This window comes from Hoplias malabaricus, chromosome 2, assembly GCF_029633855.1.
Source record: "Hoplias malabaricus isolate fHopMal1 chromosome 2, fHopMal1.hap1, whole genome shotgun sequence".
NCBI classification, from domain to species: domain Eukaryota; kingdom Metazoa; phylum Chordata; class Actinopteri; order Characiformes; family Erythrinidae; genus Hoplias; species Hoplias malabaricus.
In genome coordinates this window covers 58073244-58096210 of record NC_089801.1, presented here as the reverse complement: position 1 = coordinate 58096210, position 22967 = coordinate 58073244, and the positions used below count along the sequence as shown (strand labels likewise).

General features: G+C 39.4%; 1 protein-coding gene across 1 annotated transcript; it reads left to right on the top strand.

The window, feature by feature from the left end:
- The first annotated feature begins 2151 nt into the window (after nucleotides 1–2151).
- On the top strand, nucleotides 2152–21276 carry LOC136686586 (adhesion G protein-coupled receptor E3-like). Its single transcript, XM_066660478.1, has 15 exons — nucleotides 2152–2275; nucleotides 2465–2752; nucleotides 2902–3225; nucleotides 3590–3643; nucleotides 6181–6212; nucleotides 7354–7431; nucleotides 7539–7713; nucleotides 9843–9956; nucleotides 10161–10342; nucleotides 11387–11554; nucleotides 13462–13668; nucleotides 14824–15053; nucleotides 16048–16114; nucleotides 20771–21046; nucleotides 21140–21276. The coding sequence occupies exons 1-15, from the start codon at nucleotides 2236–2238 to the stop codon at nucleotides 21233–21235; spliced, it is 2331 nt and encodes a 776-aa protein (XP_066516575.1). The 5' UTR covers nucleotides 2152–2235; the 3' UTR covers nucleotides 21236–21276.
- The last annotated feature ends 1691 nt before the right edge of the window (nucleotides 21277–22967 follow it).

The following is a 22967-nucleotide window of genomic DNA, read 5'->3' as shown; positions in this document are numbered from 1 at the left end:
GTCAAAGGTTTTCATGTTTTCAGGAAAAGCCTGGTCTGGTTCATTATAGTTAGGGTCGAACCAGTCTTAAGCTCTCTCAAAATCTGGACACTCAACGTGGAGTTGTGCAAGCTTGTTAGTAACAGCTGTGTCCCATGTATGTAATGGCTGGAGGTTGACAACATGAAAGACACCAGCATCATGGCCGGTATCCAACTTTCCCAGCCTGTATGTCACATCAGAAAGTTTTTGTGTTATGTGAAATGGTCCACAGTACACTGGGGCCAGCTTGGCTGTGAAATATGTGATGGCATCTAACCTAGGGTGAGCCTTGACTCTGACAAGGTCATTCAGCTGATACGATATAGGTCTAAGTTTAAGGTTGTAGTAGTGTTTGCGCCTTTTCTGGCTTGTCTCAAGCGCTTCTCTAGCGTGATCATGTGCTTCCCTCAGTGAGGATGTTAGGCACTCAGGGTATGGGACCTCAGATTCTTCAGACCCCTCATAGGAAGTCTGTGTGATGAGGTCGAGTGGGGTTTTCAGTCCTCTTCCGTAGAGCATCACTGATGGGCTGAGTCCAGTATTCTCATGTGGAGTAGTTCTCAGCGCAAAACAGATATGAGGGATATACTTATCCCATGAAGAGTGTTTGCCACCCATGTACCCACAGATTGCTGTCTTCAGGATACAATTAACACACAATTGTGTTTGTCTGTGGGTGGTATGCCGTTGTAAGTCTGTGTTCAGACCACACGTTCAAAGAGATCCATGAAAAAGTGTGTACCTCGGTCGGAGATGAGGTATTTGATCAAGCCACCAAGAGACATGAAACAATTGGGCCATGCTGAACGCTGCCGATACCAGACCAGACCAGACCAGACGCCCCGGAAGAGGAACAGGAAGTGCATCAGCAAGCAGCCCACCACTGCCAATACATATAACACAATAAAGACTCACCCCCATAAACTGAAAGTACCTCACCCAAATCCTCAGCAGGGGAGCATAGTAGGTAGAACCAATAACAGAAACCCATGCTACACATACACAAAGCATTCTGGGATGTCACAGTAACTGTAGGGCAAAACAAACATGGGCAGGGTTTGGATTGGATTGGCAAGGGTGGGATTAAAATGCACATATGGCCATCCCAACTGTGAACACAATGTTGGTGTGGCTTTTACTCTGCTTCACTTCACTGTCTTTATCACTCAGGAACATCGTACCTTCAAGAATGAAAGAAGAGAGTGTAGCTGCTCAGATGTTATTAAGGGCACAGTTTCAGGAGGTGGAGTTTAATTGAAGTCACAGCTCTAGTTTAACCTTACTATTCTCAGTGTAATCCTGCCCTCTAGGGGGTTAAAATAAGAAAGGCAATTGTGTTTCCAGTAACTTCCACCAACTTTTAAATACTCAGCATTATAAAGTGTCGGGTTGCAAACAAGGTTATGGAAAATGACTTAGTTCTAGAAAAACTTACTGAGTCAGGGTTATTCAAAGTTGTGGTGAATGGAACCAGACATCCTCCTCTCAAAGTTCCTCACAGGAAGTGACTATATGAAATTATTATACATGGCATTGTTTTACCAGAGTTTTGAGAAACACTGAAGTTTTGTCAGAAGCATAGAGCAATTAGCCACCAGATTAAAACCAATGACAGATAAAGTAAATGCAAGTATTGGCAAGTTTAATTGCATCTGACAGATCAGTTGTTGCATATGGGTTTAGTAGCTTCAGACAGAGTCAGAGTTCCCCTGCTGACCACTGACCTCTGCCAAAAACAGCTATGTTGAAATAAATATCTTTTAAAATCTCTGAAACTTTTAGCACTACCTGCTCTATTAGCCTTTTTTTTTTTTTTTTTTTTGTATGTGTTGGTGCTCCCCAACATTGTTTTCTTTTACCTTACATTGCTTTTGTACATTTTGGTTAGAGATTCTAGTTGTTGATTCTATTATTCTAGTTGTTTAGGTCATTTTTCTTGTTTGCTTTTTTGCTCTTTGTTAGAATAATCTCTTACTGTCTGTCTTTGTGGTGTCTGATGCTAAGGCAAGGAGGTGTGACTATTAAGCAACGTTGACAGTCTCTAGGGAAAGAGGAAGCAACTAAAGCAGAGAGAAGAGCACAAAATAGAGAGAGAGAGAGAGTATGAGAGAAGTAGAACTGAGCTATAAAGAGAACAACACCACACTCACACAGTCTTAATGACAGTGGACTGGATTTTGGGTGAACATCAGTGAAGCTGGAGCTCAGTTCAGGATGAAGACCCTCCTCATCTTCACCTTCTTCCTGATCTTAGGTCAGTTTTTCTGCTCCAAACTGAAGATGTTCTGTGTTTAATTTTAAGATTCTTTTACACAGAAACATATGGTTCAGATTTTACATCACAGCTGAAGGAGATTTAGTGCTGCAGGGATTTTGCTGCAGATCTGAGAGAATTTACTGGAATTATAGAAGGTGATCTGCTATTTTTAAATTTGATTGGCAGGTCCAGTGTGCTGCTTCGATGTGATTGGCTACCCAGGAGGAAGCCTCAGAATCTATTGTAAACATGAAGGACATGGACAAAATAAATATTTCTGTAAGATTGGAACAGATGAGTGTATAAATGTACAAACAGAGAACACATGGGTTCATAAAGAGAGACTTTCTCTATATGGCAGTTCTCAAAGTCTAAAAGTGTTCTTCAGAAACCTGAGTTTACAGGACTCTGGATCATATCGGTGTGGAGAGACTGGACGGTGGAGTAATGATGTGGAACTGAAAGTGAAGAGAGGTTAGAAACATCAGTATCTCACTAATGATATTCATCATGAAATTCTGTATAAACTGAGATATTTCTGAAAGAATAAAGAGGTCATAAGGTCATTGAGAAACTCCACCTTAAATAAATAGATGATGTCATTTATTTTGTATGATTGACAGATCCGTGTTGTTTGGGTCCAAGTGCTGTGACTGGTTTTCTGGGAGAGACCCTCACCATCAACTGTTCATCTCCAGAGGAGTTTAAGACAGAAACTAAAGGTTTTTACAAAGAGGATGGTAACAATGTTATTATAGTGATCTCTACCACAGAGTCTCAGAGAAACAGATTCTCCATCTCTGAAGACAGACGCTCTAAAGTTGTCAGTGTGAGAATCAGTGATGTGAGAGAAGAAGATGGAAGACTTTATTACTGTGGAGTGTGGATTAGATGGGACTCAGTCAGTTACCTCTCCCTCTTCTCAGAGATCCAGCTGCAGGTCACTGGTGAGAGACATGATCTTGTCCTATTGGTCAGAGAGTCCTGAGTGTTTTTCTGATTGTAAGATGATTTAGAGCCTTTTTGTTTTTAATGTTTGTCAAAAAATATCTAAACCTCCATAATGTTATTATTGGGGAAATGTGTTTAGTGTAAATCTATAATGAGCATCATTTGAACAACACACTGAATGTGAGGGTCATCTTCAGACCACAGAGTACACGGCAGTAACAGAGTCTGAGATCAGTTTGTCTGTCTGGGTTTTATCAGATGTTTCTAGTGTGTGTGTGTCCACATGTGAATGTACAGAATTACTAAAGATTTTACTGTGTTTTTATGTATTTTATTGTATAAAACATCTACTGCTCCCAGAGAGACCACCCACAACTCTGAAACCAACAGCAACTTCATCTGAAGAACATCTCAGTAAGAACTCTGTCATTATTATCAGCTGAGGGAGATTTTCTTGGCTTACTTACCTGGGGATTATTGCATTCCTTACATTTTTACATTTCCTGTCAAAACGTTGTCTTTACCAGAATTCTGTGAGACTGCTTTGTGACAACATCAGTTGTAAAAATTTCTATACAAATAAATTTGATTTGGTTTGATTTGATTATTATGTATTAGGTTCTGGTATATACTGGTTGCTTGGTATATGTTTTGGATTATGGGTACATACACAGATCAGCCATAACATTACTACCAACTTTTTCTACACTCACTGTCCTTTCTCTAAGCTTCACTGACCAGAAAGGAGCACTTTACCCAGACTGTACTGCATCTGCATGCATTATTTTCAGTGGACATAGGACACCACTCACAGGATGTGCATGTCTGAATAATTTAATTGGATTGGGTTTTCTATCCATAGAATTTTTGTGAATTATGGAAATGAACATGAAATATCTTGAATGGAAGGCCAAAATAAAAAAAAGAAACATCCAAATATCACAAAACAAGAGTTTTACTTGGTGGAAAAGTTAGAATATCACTTAAGTGCAAATGCACCAGAGGGCGATGGAAAAGGGATTTTTGACAGTGATATTTCAGCTGGTTTACACACACTGTGCATATGACATGGTGCCCAAAATATTAAATCAAGCATTTTGATATAAAGTGTTTTTGATATAAACCACCCACTCAGATCTTTCCTTCACCCTTGTTTCTATGCCATCCCTGATCAAATCAAATCAATTAAAATTATATTTATATATCACTTTTCACAACATAAAGTTGTCACAAAGCAGCTGTACAGATACAGAGATACAGAGAGGTCCAAGCCTCTTATGTGCAAGCCAAGGGCAACAGTGGCAAGGAAAAACTCCCTCACCGCATGAGGAAGAAACCTTGGAAGGAACCAAAACTCATAGGAGGAACCCATCCTCCTCGGGTCGACACCAGAGACACAACAGAGAACAGAACAGAAGTAAAAGTGAAGTGATGACAGATGAATGGGTTATAGTAATGTGAATGTAGAATATTAATGATATATGAGTCTGAGGAAGGAGGTGGTGGTCATTGATTCTGTGGAAGGGTAAACGCAGGTGAGACTGTAGGTGAGACAAGGCCAGGATGTTGTACAGGACGCACAGGGTCAGGGGCTGGATCAGGGCAACACCTGGAGAGCAGCAGAAACAGGACATCTCAAAGCATGAGAGAAACAGGAAAAAGAAAACCAGACAAAGGGTAAAAATTAAAATAAAGGGGTTATTAAGTTTGTGGATAAAGCAGGGGCAAATTTGTCCTGCAACAAATCATCCATGGGCCAGGCAAGAGAACCCAGCAACAGGCAAGCAGGAGAGAGAGAGTGTGAATGCCATTTGGTTGGTGGTTTCCAGAAAGCTAACTAAACAAAAAAAACCTGTAATGATGGTAGTAAGACAGGGTTAATACAAATTAGTGATAATATGAAAACTAGCTCTAACACCAGTAGAGGAGGAGTAACCTGAGGGTGAGTGATTAACTAAAAGTTTGTTTGAAAAGGTAGGCTTTCAATCTAGATTTAAAGATTGAGATTGTGTCTGCCATGCAATTCTGAAACATTCTAGATTTGTGTGTCTCCATTTACGTTCATGGTTACGAGCAGCCAATTTTAAGGCCCGCATGCTGTCACTGAACCATGGAGCTAGCTTTTTCTCTCTGAATTGTTTGGTCTTGACTGGTGCAACACTATCTAGGTTTGTAAACAGTGCTGTCGGTAGGTTGTTTGTAATGGGCTCCATGTCAGGTAAGATTAGGGTGAGCTGGAGAAGAAAGGTGGAGCTAGAGATCACAGAGCCTACATCATCTGAAGTTCATTCACAAAAGTGCAATGAATGTAAACACTCATTTTGTATTTTTTTCTCAATATTTCATTATTATGCAAAACATATGCAAAGGTTTTGGATGAAAACCCACCTAGTGACACTGAGGAGTTTAAAAACTCTAGCAGCACTGCCGTTTCTCATCCACTCAGCACTGAGTGCTGGAAATGATCCCCACACAGATCATATCTCCTCTCTTGGAGTATGCATTGCTACAGGTTGACCACAGTCTGAAATTGTAGAACTACAAAGTGTACAGAGGCTGGAGCTAAGAGAAGGAACACTAAATGTAGAAAAAGTTCTTAGAAACAAACATGTGAAACATGTAAAAATAGAAATAAGTTTACAAGTCTTTAGCTGGTAGTAAAAGACCATAGCTTGTTATGCTAATATTTCATTCTAAGCTTGAATCAGGCCGCAAGTGTGCAGTCCAATAACCACTTGTTGCTGGTGTAAAACACTTAGTTATGGTAGATATTTATAAAAATACTTCTTCCATGAATCACCAGTGTCATAATAAATTATAACCATTACTGTACATGGTTTCATTTAGCTTTTACTCTTAACACAAGATACAGTTAAGAAACAGTTGTTGGCTTTATTTAAGTAATTGTTATAAACATTTCCCACTTTAAATAAGTTATCCTTGTCTTTCAGTTCAGATGACCACAGTGTCTCCAGGATTGCAGGTTTGTTTCAAGTTCTTCCTAAATAAGTCTGTTCATAATTCTGTTAATGCAGTATTGAATATTTTTCTTTATCGTTAATATTCAGGGATGAAAATGTGCAGAGGCAGAGAGTGTTTGTAAAATCCATCTTTATTTAGCTACAATCCAGCCACAAAATGGAAGTCCAGTCTACACCTAGGGCCCTCAGTCTTTCTGCTAATGGTTCATAGTGAAGGGTCTTTCAATGGGAAACAGCAGAAAACTCACAGGTGTTTTTTTTATGTTTGGCTTCTAGGAGAAACACTGAGAGCTCCTGAAATGCATTTTTATCCTGAATATGGCAAATGTACTGGACTGAAGTGTTTATTTCAGTAGTCAGTTTTGTTTAAAAAATAAAAAAAAGCAGCAGCACTAGGTCTGTTAACCCTACCTTTATCACTGTGTTTTAAAAGTGATAAACTTCACTGTGTTCTGATACCCCTTTAAAGAGGAGCTGAAAATCATCTAAGCTGCATTCAGGCAGTGAACCAGATCCCCTCAAATTGCCCTGACAAAACAATCCTGACAGATTAAGTTGGATATGTGTTATGAAGAAATCACCACTGTGCTGATGTTCAGTATGAAGGCATCCCTTATATTGCTTAAATTGAAATAATAAAAGTCATGTATAAGTTTATATATCCAATTGTAAAATATTCAACAAACAGGCTTTTAAGTATATACAATTATTTTGCCACAAAAGAGTGAAGGGTTCTCCTTAGTAAAACCTGGCCATTTCCACCCCTGACAGCATGTATAAGCAAATGAGTTGTAGAAAATTTCTTGAAAGGGTAGTTCAATGCCTGAGTGTGTTTTTATGGGTAAGCTTAACAACACTTTTATTACAGACAACAGAAAGAAGGGTTGTGTTTGAAATGACCAAGGACAAAGAATGTTTACTTTTATTTCAAGTTGTAAACCATTCTACTATCCGTATACTGTGTTCAGTGTCATTGCATTATTTTATAATTGATTCTCTGTTCTGTTTATTTTACATCAGTGTCAAGGCTGATGTATTTAACTCTCTCACTTAACTGAATGTTTATTACCTGGAACTCCTGTTCATTTTTGCAAAGGTTTAATGTGTGAAACTCACTAAATTTTTCTTTGTGTTGTTCTTTAGGATTATTTTAAAGAAACATCTGCAGCTGTCCTTTCAAAGGAGATTCTGAATAAAACATTTACAGAACTACCACAGAAAGTGAGGAACACTCAGTTTATTGATTTTCTGAATGCATAAATTTGATGGACATTGTGGCTTGACTTAAGGTGTCTAACCATGTGTATATTTCTGGGCATGGGCTATAGGTTGTAGTTGATGCTTTGAAATCAGTCATGAATGAGAGTATTGTACATGAAGAACTTAACAAAAACAATGTGGTACATGCCAATGACATATTGATGGCGACTGAGAAACTGGTGTCTGCTCTGGTGGTGCCTGTAGAAACCTACAACATCACACCCATAACTGTCCCAAATTTAGGTAAATATCCAGCTTCCACTGTCACAGACTCAGTATTTACTATTCCATAATGTTTTTCTTTAATACTTTAGTAGTGTGGTGTGTTACTGTCAGGGTCACAGGGCGGACTGACTGAGCCGGACGCACTTGCTAAAACACAGTACTTTATTTACAAATAAATATAACCAAACAAAGACAGACAGACTTGATAACATAACCGACTTAGACACGATACAAAGAACGAATGACCAACAAAAGGAAGTGAAGGAAGGGGACTTAAATACAAAACACAGACGAGACGCACCTGAGACAGATAACGAGGGGGCAGGGTAACAAATGAGACAAATGAGGAGGCGGAACAAAGGCGGGACTAGAACAATAACAAAACAAAGCCATGTGCTGAGATCGAGCACATGGTCGGGAAAACAGACATGACGAGACGAGGGCGTGACAGATGCCCCCCCCCTGAACGCGCAACTCCTGGGGCGTGTACACCTAAAACCCCCAGGAGCTGGCACAGGAGAAGGCACGGAAAACAAGACAAACTAGGACAAGACAAGGAACCATTAGGAGACAGGACTCAGGACAGGACGGGAACAGACACAGGAAATGGAGCTGGGAATTTGACAGGACTGGAAACTGGGGGCTGGACCTGGGACAGGACAGTAGACTGACAAATGGGGGGTGACAGGAGACTGGACTGGAATGGACTAGATAGGACGGGAGTGGAAACACAAGACTTGACATGAGACTGGGGTTGTATATAAGACAGGAACTGTGACATGACTGGGGACTGAACAGTTTTGGGGACAGAAGACTGGACATTAGCAGGTGACAGGACAGGGGACTGGAATTGAGACAGGACTGACGCTTGAGACAGGACGGGTGACTGAACTTGAGACAGGATAGGTGACAGAACTGGGTACTGGGACTGGACTTGAGACTGGACAGAGGGTTTAAATGGGGACTGGACAGGAGACGGGACTTGAGACAGGACAGAGGGTTGAAACAGGGACTGGACAGAAGAAGAGACAGGTGAAAGAACTGGGTACTGGGACTGGACAGGGGACTGGACAGAGGGTTTAAATGGGGACTGGACAGGACTAACAGGGGACTGGACAGGACATGGCAGGGGAACAGGGACCAGAACATTTATGGGAACAGACACGAACACAGTGACAGGGACGGGAACTGAGACAAAGACATACACAGGTACAGAGATGAGGACAGAGACAGGAACCAGGACAGGAACAGACAGGGGAACCAAAATAACTGGTGGGTGCCCAGGACTGGCAATTGTCTGTGTGGAAGTCTGAGGAACCAGCCTGGGCACAGTTCTGGGGGAGACAGGAGTGGCAGGCGATGCCTTCATGGAGACAGGAGCTGTTGGGAGGTCCTTGGGAGCTGGATGCCCAGTGGCGACGTCCACGGAAGCAGGAGGCCCTGCGACGACATCCACGGAGGCAGGAGCTTGTGTTGCTCGCAGGGCATGTGCTGGAGCTGTAGAGGGTTTAGGGGGTTTGACGGGCACACTCATGAGATCCCCCAGAGGTGCGCCCCTGTTAGCCTCACCTCCGTTGTCTTGAAGTTGGAGGCTAACAGCCCCTACCCTTAACCCCCCCAAAAAAAATTTCCCCGGACCTGAGGGGATAATCCTCCAGTGAGGGGGAGACTCCAGCCCGCTTTTTTCGCTGACTCCTTCGACCCGCGCTGGCGCAATCACTGGATTCACGAGTTGACTCCTCCGGTAGGGGATAAGGAACTGCGCCAGGCATGAGCTGGAGCCGGCTATTCCATTCCACAGCCCTCTCAAACAAAGTCTTTGTGCTAGCTGCGTCCTTGAAGAGGTTGGTCATTCTGTCAGGGTCACGGGGCGGACTGACTGAAGCGGACGCACTCGCTAAAACACAGTACAGACAGATAACGAGGGGGCAGGGTAACAAATGAGACAAACGAGGCAGGACTAGAACAACAACAAAACAAAGCCATGTGCTGAGATCGAGCACATGGTCGGGAAAACAGACATGACGAGACGAGGGCGTGACAGTTACTCTGCAGAGAGCGTGACTGAATACCAGCCTCATATCTGAACCAATGTAACAGAAACTGATCCTGTGGTCTAATAGACTAATGTGTTTTTTACATGTCAGAGATACAACTGTTGATGGTGGGACCTAATGCCTTCACAGTAAAAATCCCTCCACTCACCACCAGCACAGTTCATTTGGATATTGACCTTATTGGGATTGCAGAAAAAAACCAAGGTACGTTTTCTCCTGTCCATTTTCTCTCATAAAATATTTTTTAATAAATATGTTTTTTCTGTATTTATGGATTATAAATGTAATGCTGTATATAAACTGTATCATCCAAAGGAATTAGCTCTCTTTAAAAAAAAAGTTAGGCTAGTCCTTGAACAGCCATATCTAAGGTGTTTTAGTTCTGCTGTATTTTGTTTATTTTATCAGGATCAGCAGCTGTTTCTCTGATGAGTTACACCAACTTCACCACCTTGCAGGACCCCACCCTCTTTAACACAGATGAAGCAACAAACAAAACCATGATGTCCCCTGTGGTTTCTGTCACACTGCTGAGAACCAACATCACACAGCTCACCAAACCAGTCAATCTCACGCTGAAACACACTGCAGTGAGTTATTACTTTTCTAATGCACAGGTGTCCTTGTTCATCCACAAAGGGCCAGTGCAGCTGCAGGTCTTCATTACAACACAGAAGGAGCTCAGCTGATCACCTGTTTAGACACAAAGACCAACTGGAAAAAAGTGTTTTTTGGTTTAACGACAAAAAGGCTGCAGCAACAGGCCATTTGAAGAGAAATGTAGACCAAAAGAAGTCTTAAAGTAATATTTCTTGCTACTCACTGGTTCACTCAAGCTGCCTTATTTAAGTCTTATATAAGTCTTATTTTTTCCCAACCTCCTCTCAGCCCTTTCTCTTTGCTTTCATTTGAAGTCAAACATGTTTCTGAGGGTCATTATGGCATGTCCGATATTGACATCTTCCTTGTTTTCAGTCACATTTACAGCCCAAAGATTATTGACACCATGACTCTGTGTTTGTTTGTTTCTCAACAATATCTACAGAGAGATCTGTGAGGTCCACCTTCTTGACAACTTCCTTGTAGTTTATGTCTTCTTTTTCTGTATATAACGAATACGTGATCTTAACTTGTTTTTGTGGAAAAACCTACTATTCTTTGGATCCAGCACCTATTTATTTGTGTTAAAAATGCACCAGTATTGCAAAATTATGTTCATGAACTGCAGTTGAACCCTATCCACATCAATAAAGGCTATAAGTAGCTATTCTCCAGAAGAATTGTCAGGTCAGATGACTGGAGCAGCATTCTCGGCCTCTCAGCACAAATTTCCTGACCACACCAAGAATACGATACCTACATATACACTTAAATTCAAGATCCCTGACATACACTAACATCATTGTACTCTGGTGTTACATTGGGGACCTGGCTGGATTTTCCCACAGGAATGTCACTGAGTAAAACCCCAAGTTACTCAGATTCGTGGGGTATGATCTGAACACACAAATACTGATACCTTGACGTATCAGCTGCTGCACTTGGAGGTTTTTGACATGTCTTTTGTAGCACTGCATGCTATTGACACCAGTTTTAAACTCATGTCTGTTTTTTTTTACTTCTCTTCTGTGTAGGAAGTTGTCCCTGATGGTGAACTCTTCTGTGTGTACTGGAAAAACACTGAATGGGTTGTAGACGGCTGTCTCCTTCTCCAGTCCAACAGCAATCACAGTGTGTGCTCCTGTGTTCACTTGTCGACCTTCGCTCTCATCATGCAGACAAGACCACTCTCAGATGATGAAGTAAGAGCAACTAAATCCCTATAAACTGAAAGAGAATTAAGGTCAAACAGAGAAAGTAACAATTTGTATAAAGATTTGTATAAGTGTTCCAACACAAACTAAAGTACATGCCACCATTGTTTACTTATTATACATGATACTTTATTAATAATCTCAGTTATACAGTCATGGCTGGAAGTGTAGGCACCCCTGAAATCTTTCCAGAAAAAGAAGGATTTTTCCCAGAAAATGATTGCAACTGCATGTTTTGTTATACACGTGTTTATTTCCTTTGTGTGTATTGGAATAACAGAAAAAACTATATCCAAAATTGATGTAATTTCATGCAAAACTCCAAAAAATGGGCCGGTCAAAATTGTCACCCTCAACAGAAATCAAATACTTCTTATAACCATCAACAACCTTCTTAAACCTCAGCTGGAATTTTGGACCACGCTTTTTTGCAAACTGCTCCAGGTCTCATATTTGAAGGGTGCCTTCTCCCAACAGCAATTTTAAGAACTCTCCACAGGTGTTCAGTGGGGTTTAGACTTGGACTCACAGCTGGCCACTTCAGAATTCTCCAGCACTTTGTTTCCATCCATTTCTAGGTGCTTTTTTGAAATATATTTGGGGCCTTTGTCCTGCTGGAAGACCCATGACCTAGGACACAAACCCAGCGTTCTTACACTGGGCTCTACATTGTGACCCAAAATCCTTTGGTAATTTTCAGATTTCATGAAGCCTTGTACACAGTCAAGTCGTCCAGTGCCAGAGGCAGCAAAACAATCCCAAAACATCTTTGAACTTCAACCATGTAGACCTCATTTTGGTTTTGGTAAAGAGTAGAATGATGTGCTTTACCAAAAAGCTCTATCTTGGTCTCATCTGTCCACAATCTGTCTTCCCAGAAGGATTTAGGCTTATGTCTCTGTCAGCAGTGGGGTCCTCCTAGAAAAACATTTCAGGAGTGCCAACACTTTTGGCCATGATTGTAACCACTTGCTGCACAATTAAATATAACTTTTACTAGACTGCTTGTTATTTTTTTTGTCACATCTTTAGTCTACATTTTAACCTACTTTCATTTCAATAAAATAATTTAAATAGTTGTTAGAAGTATGTTGAGTTTGTTATTAGGCAAAGATCTAATAGTGCAGCAGAGCAAAAGGGCAGTGTGACAATGTGACAGACTTAATTAACAGCAATGTGGTGAGAGCTGTGACACCCCATATAACCCAAACTGCTTTTTTTATCCCAGAAGCTCTGCAAATATTCGCCCAGTGCTAAAATACTGAAACACTTGTTTATGTTTTTATGGTTCCTCTATGTGGTTTATGGCTATTTGGTGCTTAAATGTTCATGCAAGGGTGGCACGGTGGTGCAGCAGGTAATGTCGCAGTCACACAGCTCCAGGGACCTGGAGGTTGTGGGTTCGATTCCCGCTCCTGGTGACTGTCTGTGAGGAGTTGGTGTGTTCTCCCCGTGTCCCCGTGGGTTTCCTCCGGGTGCTTCAGTTTCCTCCCATAGTCCATAAACACACGTTAGTAGGTGGATTGGCGACTCAAAAGTGTCCGTAGGTGTGAATGAAAGTCTGAGTGTGTGTTGCCCTGTGAAGGACTGGCACCCCCCCCAGGGTGTATTCCTGCCTTGTGCCCAGTCATTCCAGGTAGGCTCTGGACCCACTGCGACCCTGAACTGGATAAGTGGTTACAGATAATGGATGGATAGATGTTCATGCAACTAAGCCTTGAGCTCTAGAGGGTAAAAAAATAAATAAATAAATAAACAGTTATTGTTATAATTATTAATTATAAATAGACATGACAGAAACATTTTATAAAAGATAAACAATCTTCACCACCAGCGGTAATCCACACATGGAGATTCTGGACTCTTATAACAGTTTACTTTGTGTTGTTTTTCAGAATAATATTGCAATGATGGTGATTGAGATCCTAGCTGTATCAGTGGGCCTGGTGTTCCTGAGCTTGTCCCTGGTCACCTTTGTAAATTATCAACGGAGCCCAAAACTGACCAACACCGCTCTGATCAACCTGTGTTTAACCCTGCTGCTGGCTCACCTCCTCTTTCTGCTGACACAGATATTCCTGCGTTACATAAAACCTCTGCAGGTGAGTGGAATGATGTTCATTGGGGGAAGGGTGAACTTTCCAAAATGTTCTTTCAGTGTAGTCACTAAAAATGTAATTGTCAACCCCTATTTTAATTTGAATCCATAGCTTTCAGTAGGACACTAACAGCTTATAAATCTCCTCCAAAAAAATCAGTATTTGCTGAGCACCCGCTGACATTTTTACTTTTGTCCATTCTGAGTGGTGACACTGGAAAAGAATAATCCTATCATAGTCTGAGCCCGTTCAACATGGGCTGTCACAAGCTATTTCAGTAGACTTTTTAAATTTTTGATTAACTGTATTGTTTCTAGCGCAGCACGGTAGCACAGCAGGTTAGTGTCGCAATCACACAGCTCCAGGGACCTGGCGGTTGTGGGTTCGATTCCCGCTCCGGGTGACTGTGAGGAGTTGGTGTGTTCTCTCCGTGTCCGTGTGGGTTTCCTCCGGGTGCTCCGGTTTCCTCCCACAGTCGAAAAACACACGTTGGTAGGTGGATTGGAGACTCAAAAGTGTCCATAGGTGTCTGTGTGTGTGTATCTGTGTTGCCCTGTGAAGCACTGGCGCCCCCTCCAGGGTGTATTCCCGCCTTGTGCCCAGTCATTCCAGGTAGGCTCTGGACCCACCGCGACCCTTATCTGGATAAGCGGATACAGATAATGAATGAATGAATGAACTAATTAATGTATTGTTTCTGCATAGCATGGTGGGGCTGCATATAGTGTCTCTGTCACAGCTTCAGGGACCTGGAGGTTATGGGTTCGAGTCCCACTCCTGGTGACTGTCTGTGAGGAATGTGATGTGTTCTCCCTGTTTCTGCATCGGTTTCCTCCAGGTGCTCGGGTTACATCCCAAGGTCCAAAAACACACGTTGGTAGGTGAATTGGTGACTCAGAAGGTTTCCAAGTGTGTGAGTGTGTGTCGCCATGCAATGGACTGGCATCCCCTCCAGGGTGTGTTCCCACCTAGCTCTCAGTGATTCCGAGTAGGCTCCAGACCCACTGCGAACCTGAAGTGGATAAGAGTTACAGACAATGAATGAATGGTTTCTCAGTGAGTTTCTATGGAGTGTCTGTACTGCACCTCTACATTTTAATCTCTCTCTCTCTCTCTCTCTCTCTCTCTCTCTCTCTCTCTCTCTCTCTCTCTCTCCAGGTGTTGTGTGCAGTGCTGGCAGGTGTTCTACACTTCCTCTTCCTCTCTGCTTTTGTATGGATGTTCATTGAAGCTGTGCTGCTCTTCCTTCTTGTGAAGAACCTCACTAAGTTAAGATCAAGGAAGGAGGGGTTTAACTGGAAATACCTGGTTCTGATTGGATACATTATTCCTCTGATTGTGGTGGGTGTGTCTGCTGGACTGGTTCCTAAAGGATACGGCAGTGAAAAGTGAGTGATTTACAGAATTTCCGTCTGAAATTACATGGACAAATTCAAATGAGTATTACTTTCTAACTGAATAAATGAAATTGGTTGTTTTTCTTTTTGTAAAATAACCATTTAAAGTAGAACAATATGTGGATTTTGACTATAAGAATGTTAACACATGCTTCCAATAATTTACTACTGAATGACAAAAAAATTTAGAAGTTATTTTTACACTTTCTATGACTGTAGAGACATCATCAGGGATCCAGTTAGTGGCTCAAATGTAGATTTATATGTAAACATTTACCAGAAATAGTTTTGAGTGTTTTGACTTTAATTATTTGATATGTATTCAATTCTAAATAGAGAATCACATGTGATGTTTCAAAGTGTTATTTTGGGCATCTCCAAGTGTTGTTTGGGAAAAAATACTGTATGTTTTATGAATTGTTACAAATACACATTGCATGGCTTATGTTTGGGCTATGAAAAGCCATATTAGGCAAAATTAGGTTCTAGCAATAATAGACTTACTAGGTATGTTGTGTCAAACAATTCTCCATTACCTTGAATAAGGCGTTAAATTAAAGCTTAGGGTCCCCTCTTTTGGCTGTTGAAAGGTATTGCATGATAAGTTGCAATTCACCATATTTACATGTGAGTAAACATGAGGTCTCCATAAAATTAAGGTTTTTCTTATAACATTCATATTTCTTGGGCACGTGGTTTGCTTGAGGCAAATTCCTCATTCCTTAATATTTACATAAATTACACAATTCTAATGGAAATAGGACAGTTTCAGCTTCATATGGCACCTTCATCTTGTGTTACATCTTATACAATATGAAAGTTATGAAGCAGAGAATGTGAAAATTACATGTGAAATTAACTATGAAAACAGCAGCAGTTTACCAGAGCAGTTGTGTGGGGAGGACATCAACAACATCACTGGCACAAAACACATATCAGCTTTGTGAATTTGACTGTGAATGTGTTTTTTGTCTTTTCATTGTAGGTGCTGGCTTAAGACAGATGCAGGCTTTGTGTGGAGTTTTCTGGGGCCGGTTTGTTTCATTCTCGCTGTAAGTAAAACATATCTAAACGTTCTGAGATTTTCCTTTGGGTTTTGAGAGCAGGAGCCTGTAATGAAGCAGGCTTGGAAGGAGAACATGTGCAAGCTGTTTTTGCAAAGTCCACAAAAACACCAAACAAATCAAAACTGACTTGTGAAGCAAGAACACAGATCACAGAGGCAAGCATAGAAAAATGAAAAGTAGAGGTGTATAAAATAACAAACACAGACAGGGAGCACCTGGAGATGGTTACTGGGTGTGGCTAGAGGAGGATGAGGGACAGGACAAAATGGAGGAGAATGTGAGACGTCAAGTAACAAAACACTAAACAAATCAGGATCAGAGAGGAACACCGAGGCAGGATGTTGTGGGGTTCTCAAACAGGATGGTTGTGAGGGTGATTCTATCTTTTAATCAGTATGGACCACAGTGATTTTTCTGGAGCTATTTCAGCTATTTCTCAGAAGCAACTTCTCTATGGGGATGATTTTATAAAGACTGAAAACTGCTGATTCTGTTTGTTTTCCTGATTGTGCTGCTTTGAGTTTATTGCTCTTTCTTCTGTTGGTTGCTGTTCTGCTTTTTCCCTCTCCAAGTGAAAAAAAAAAAAACTAAAAAACTAAAATACACTGTACTAGATAAATATGACCTGCAAAAAAGGTGATAGGAGGGAACCAATGAGAAAAAAAGGGTGTTCTGTAGTTTGGCATCACTCAACTTTTCATCAGATATGATACAGTATTTCATAAGAATATATTACAAGAAAAAAAAAGAACTAAGTTCCATCATATTTCTCAGAAAAGTATCAATTCCCACAGCAAATGCACTTTCACTGCCCTGTCCACAACAACTTTATCATCCTTGAGCACTATATTCTGTCCATGTCTATGTTCAGTTCCTTCCACAGAAAGCCCACATGAGCCTAAGGAATAATGTGATAAATTTCAGCAGGTTGTCAAACCCCTACCTGGGAGTTTGCGGATCAATTTTATAACTTTAGAACTGTACATAACAGAATAACAGAATTAATACTTGTCAGTAACAGTGTGAATGTTATGATAGTTTTTACAATAGAGTGGGTTTTTTAATGTGTTTAGTATACTTAGAATGAACTTTGATATATATATATATAATGAACACTGATATATATAGAATGAAAGCTGATATATATAGAATGAACTTTGATATATATAGAATGAACGCTGATATTTATAAAATGAACTTTGATATATATAGAATGAACTTTGATATATATAGAATGAACGCTGATATATATAGAATGAACTTTGATATATATATATAGAATGAACGCTGATATATATAGAATGAATTTTGATATATATAGAATGAACACTGATATATATAGAATGAAAACTGATATATATAGAATGAACTTTGATATATATAGAATGAACACTGATATATATAGAATGAACTTTGATATATATAGAATGAACGCTGATATATATAGAATGAACTTTGATATATATAGAATGAGCTTTGATATATATAGAATGAACGCTGATATATATAGAATGAAAGCTGACATACAGGGTTTGGACAATGAAACTAAAACACCTGGTTTTAGACAACAATAATGTATTAGTGTGGTGTAGGGCCTCCTTTTGCAGCCAATACAGCGTCAATTCGTCTAGAGAAAGTCCTGTACAGTGGTCAGAGGGATTTTAAGCCATTCTTCTTGTAGGATAGTGGCCAGGTCCCTACGTGATGCTGGTGGAGGAAAACGTTTCCTGACTCGCTCCTCCAAAACACCCCAAAGTGTCTCAATAATATTTATATCTGGTGACTGTGCAGGCCATGGGAGATGTTCAACTTCACTTTCATGTTCATCAAACCAATCTTTCACCAGTCTTGCTGTGTGTATTCGTGCATTGTTATCCTGATACACAGAATCGCCTTCAGGATACAATGTTTGAACCATTGAATGCACATGGTCCTCCAGAATGGTTCGGAAAGTCCTTGGCCATGATCATTCTATATATATATCAAAGTTCATTCTATATATATCAGCGTTCATTCTATATATATCAGCGTTCATTCTATATATATCAGTGTTCATTCTATATATATCAGCTTTCATTCTATATATATCAGTGTTCATTCTATATATATCAAAGTTCATTCTATATATATCAGTGTTCATTCTATATATATCAGCTTTCATTCTATATATATCAAAGTTCATTCTATATATATCAGCGTTCATTCTATATATATCAGCGTTCATTCTATATATATCAAAGTTCATTCTATATATATCAGTGTTCATTCTATATATATCAGCTTTCATTCTATATATATCAAAGTTCATTCTATATATATCAGTGTTCATTCTATATATATCAGTGTTCATTCTATATATATCAAAGTTCATTCTATATAGATCAAAGTTCATTCTATATAGATCAAAGTTCATTCTATATATATCAAAGTTCATTCTATATATATCAGCGTTCATTCTATATATATCAATGTTCATTCTATATATATCAGCTTTCATTCTATATATATCAAAGTTCATTATATATATATCAGCGTTCATTCTATATATATCAGTGTTCATTCTATATATATCAGCGTTCATTCTATATATATCAAAGTTCATTCTATATATATCAGTGTTCATTCTATATATATCAAAGTTCATTCTATATATATCAGTGTTCATTCTATATATATCAGCGTTCATTCTATATAGATCAAAGTTCATTCTATATATATCAAAGTTCATTCTATATAGATCAAAGTTCATTCTATATATATCAGCGTTCATTCTATATATATCAATGTTCATTCTATATATATCAGCTTTCATTCTATATATATCAAAGTTCATTATATATATATCAGCGTTCATTCTATATATATCAGTGTTCATTCTATATATATCAGCGTTCATTCTATATATATCAAAGTTCATTCTATATATATCAGTGTTCATTCTATATATATCAAAGTTCATTCTATATATATCAAAGTTCATTCTATATATATCAAAGTTCATTCTATATATATCAGCGTTCATTCTATATATATCAGTGTTCATTCTATATATATCAAAGTTCATTCTATATATATCAGTGTTCATTTTATATATATCAAAGTTCATTCTATATATATCAGCGTTCATTCTATATAGATCAAAGTTCATTATATATATATCAGCGTTCATTCTATATATATCAGTGTTCATTCTATATATATCAGCGTTCATTCTATATATATCAAAGTTCATTCTATATATATCAGTGTTCATTCTATATATATCAAAGTTCATTCTATATATATCAATGTTCATTCTATATATATCAGCTTTCATTCTATATATATCAAAGTTCATTATATATATATCAGCGTTCATTCTATATATATCAGTGTTCATTCTATATATATCAGCGTTCATTCTATATATATCAAAGTTCATTCTATATATATCAGTGTTCATTCTATATATATCAAAGTTCATTCTATATATATCAAAGTTCATTCTATATATATCAAAGTTCATTCTATATATATCAGCGTTCATTCTATATATATCAGTGTTCATTCTATATATATCAAAGTTCATTCTATATATATCAGTGTTCATTTTATATATATCAAAGTTCATTCTATATATATCAGCGTTCATTCTATATAGATCAAAGTTCATTCTATATATATCAGCGTTCATTCTATATATATCAGTGTTCATTCTATATATATCAGCTTTCATTCTATATATATCAGTGTTCATTCTATATATATCAGCGTTGATTCTATATATATCAGTGTTCATTCTATATATATCAAAGTTCATTCTATATATATGAGCGTTCATTCTATAAATATCAGCGTTCATTCTATATATAGCAGCGTTCATTCTATATATAGCAGCGTTCATTCTATATATAGCAGCTTTCATTCTATATATATCAGTGTTCATTCTATATATATCAAAGTTCATTCTATATATATCAAAGTTCATTCTATATATATCAGTGTTCATTCTATATATATCAAAGTTCATTCTATATATATCAAAGTTCATTCTATATATATCAGTGTTCATTCTATATATATCAAAGTTCATTCTATATATATCAAAGTTCATTCTATATATATCAGTGTTCATTCTATATATATCAAAGTTCATTCTATATATATCAGTGTTCATTCTATATATATCAGCGTTCATTCTATATATATCAAAGTACATTAAATATTTCCTGTTTGGCTTGCCATAATATATATAGGGCAGCACGGTGGCGAAGCAGGTAGTGTCATAGTCACACACCTCTAAGTGCCTGGAGGTTGTGGGTTCGATTCCCACTCCGGGTGACTGTCTGTGAGGAGTTGGTGTGTTCTCCCCGTGTCCACGTGGGTTTCCTCCGGGTGCTCCGGTTTCCTCCCACAGTCTAAAAACACACACGTTGTTAGGTGGATTGGCGACTCCAAAGTGTCCATGAATGTGTGTGTGTGTCTGTGTTGCCCTGTGAAGGACTCCAGGGTGTATTCCTGCCTTGCGCCCAATTATTCCAGGTAGGCTCTGGCCCCACTACAACCCAGAACTGGATAAGGGTTACAGATAATGAATATATATATATATATATATATATATATATATATATATATGTGTGTGTTTTTTTTTTTCATTGTCAGGCCAACACTTTTCTCTTCCTGAGCATCTTGGTCATCATGACCTCAACTCTGAAAAAAGTGGCTAGTGAAAATCTGAAATCCAAACGCACTGAGCGTGACCAGCGACTCTGTAAAAGTGTGTTCCTGAAAACCATGCTCCAGTTCATCATCCTCGGCTGCTCCTGGGTCCTGGGTCTCTTCACGGAGGGCAGTAAGGTGTTGGAGATGATCTTCCTGCTCCTCAACTCCCAGCAGGGAACATTCATCTTCCTCATCCACTGTGTCTTCAACCAAGAGGTCAGTCTTTACCTGAATTAAGTTTCTGACATTGTCAATTTTTTTGTTTCTTATTCACACTTTTACTCCTTACTCCTCTCTCTTTTCTTCCAGGTGAGGCTGTTGTTTGTGAGGTGGTGGCGTGGTCTCTATGTGACACGTGCTCTGAAAAGTGAAGATGATCCTGATACCACAACATCAAAGGCCTAGGTTAAAGAGCTATTGAGCATCTTCAGGTTTAATCATTTATTGAGGTGAATTGTTGATTAAAGACATTTACATGTCTTATTGTAAGTTTAAATTCATGATGTTTTCATATGCTGCCCCTTTGTCACAGTAGCACAGCAGGTAGTGTGTTGCAGTCTCACAGCTCCAGGGTCCTGGAGGTTGTTGGTTGAAGGCCTGCTCTGGGTGACTCTCTTTGAGGTGTTTGGTGTGTTGGAGACTCAAAAGTGTCCGTAGGTGTGAATAAATGTGTAAGTGTGTGTCGCCCTGTGAAGGACTGGCACACCCTCCAGGGTATGTTCCCACCTTGTGCCAGGTGATTCTGGGTAGGCTCAAGACACACCGCCGCCCTGAACTGGATAAGAGTTACAGACAGTGAATGAATAAATATAGCCTGCCCCTTCAAAACAAAACTTTAATCTATTTCCACTCCATGTAAGGAATGTGTTTATTTCTCTGAAACTGTAAAGTGTCTTTTGTTTTTTTTTTTGTTTTTTTTTTAAACAGCACTATGTACAAACCGGATTCCAAAAAAGTTAGGACACTGAACAAATTGTGAATAAAAACTGAATGCAATGATGTGGAGGTGCCAGGTCAACAGACATCTGGGGACAGAGGAGACCAGTTTATCAAGTTTAGAAATAGGAATGCTCTCCCATTCATGTCTAATACAGGCCTCTAACTGTTCAATCGTCTTGAGCCTTCTTTGTCGCACCTTCCTCTTTATAATGTTCCAAATGCTCTCTATAGGTGAAAGATCTGGACTGCAGGCTGGCCATTTCAGTACCCGGATCCTTCCCCTACGTAGCCATGATGTTGTGATTGCTGCAGAATGTGGTCTGGCATTATCTTGTTGAAAAATGCAGGGTCTTCCCTGAAAGAGATGACGTCTAGATGGGAGCATATGTTGTTTTAGAACCTGAACATAGTTCTCTGCATTAATGGTGCCTTTCCAGACATGCAAGCTGCCCATGCCACAAGCACTCATGCAACCCCATACCATCAGTGATGCAGGCTTCTGAACGGAGCGTTGATAACAACTTGGGTTATCCTTGTCCTCTCTGGTCCGGATGACATGGCGTCCCATTGTTCCATAAAGAACTTCAAATCGTGACTCATCTGACCACAGAACAGTCTTCCATTTTGCCACACTCCATTTTAAAAGCCCCCTGGCCCAGTGCAAACATCTGAGCTTGTGGAGCTTGCTTAGAAATGGCTTCCTCTTTGCACTGTAGAGTTTCAGCTGGCAACGGCGGATGGCACGGTGGAATGTGTTCACTGACAATGCTTTCTGGAAGTATTCCTGAGCCCATTCTGTTATTTCCTTGACAGTGGCATTCCTGTTTGAGGTGCAGTGACGTTTAAGGGCCCGGAGATCACGAGCATCCAGTAGAGTTTTTCGGCCTTGACCCTTACGCACAGCAATTGTTCCAGATTCTCTGAATCTTTTGATGATGTTATGCACGGATGATGATAACTTAAAAGTCTTTGCTATTTTATGCTGGGTAACACCATTCTGGTATTGCTGCACTATCTTTCTGCACAACAATGGTGGAATTGGTGATCCTCTAACCATCTTGGCTTCAGAGAGACACTGACACTCTGAGAAGCTCTTTTTATACCCAATCATGTAGTCAATTGACCTAATTAGTGTTAATTGGTCTTCCATCTGTTCGTTATATGCTCAATTTCCTTTTTCCAGCCACTCATTGCTACT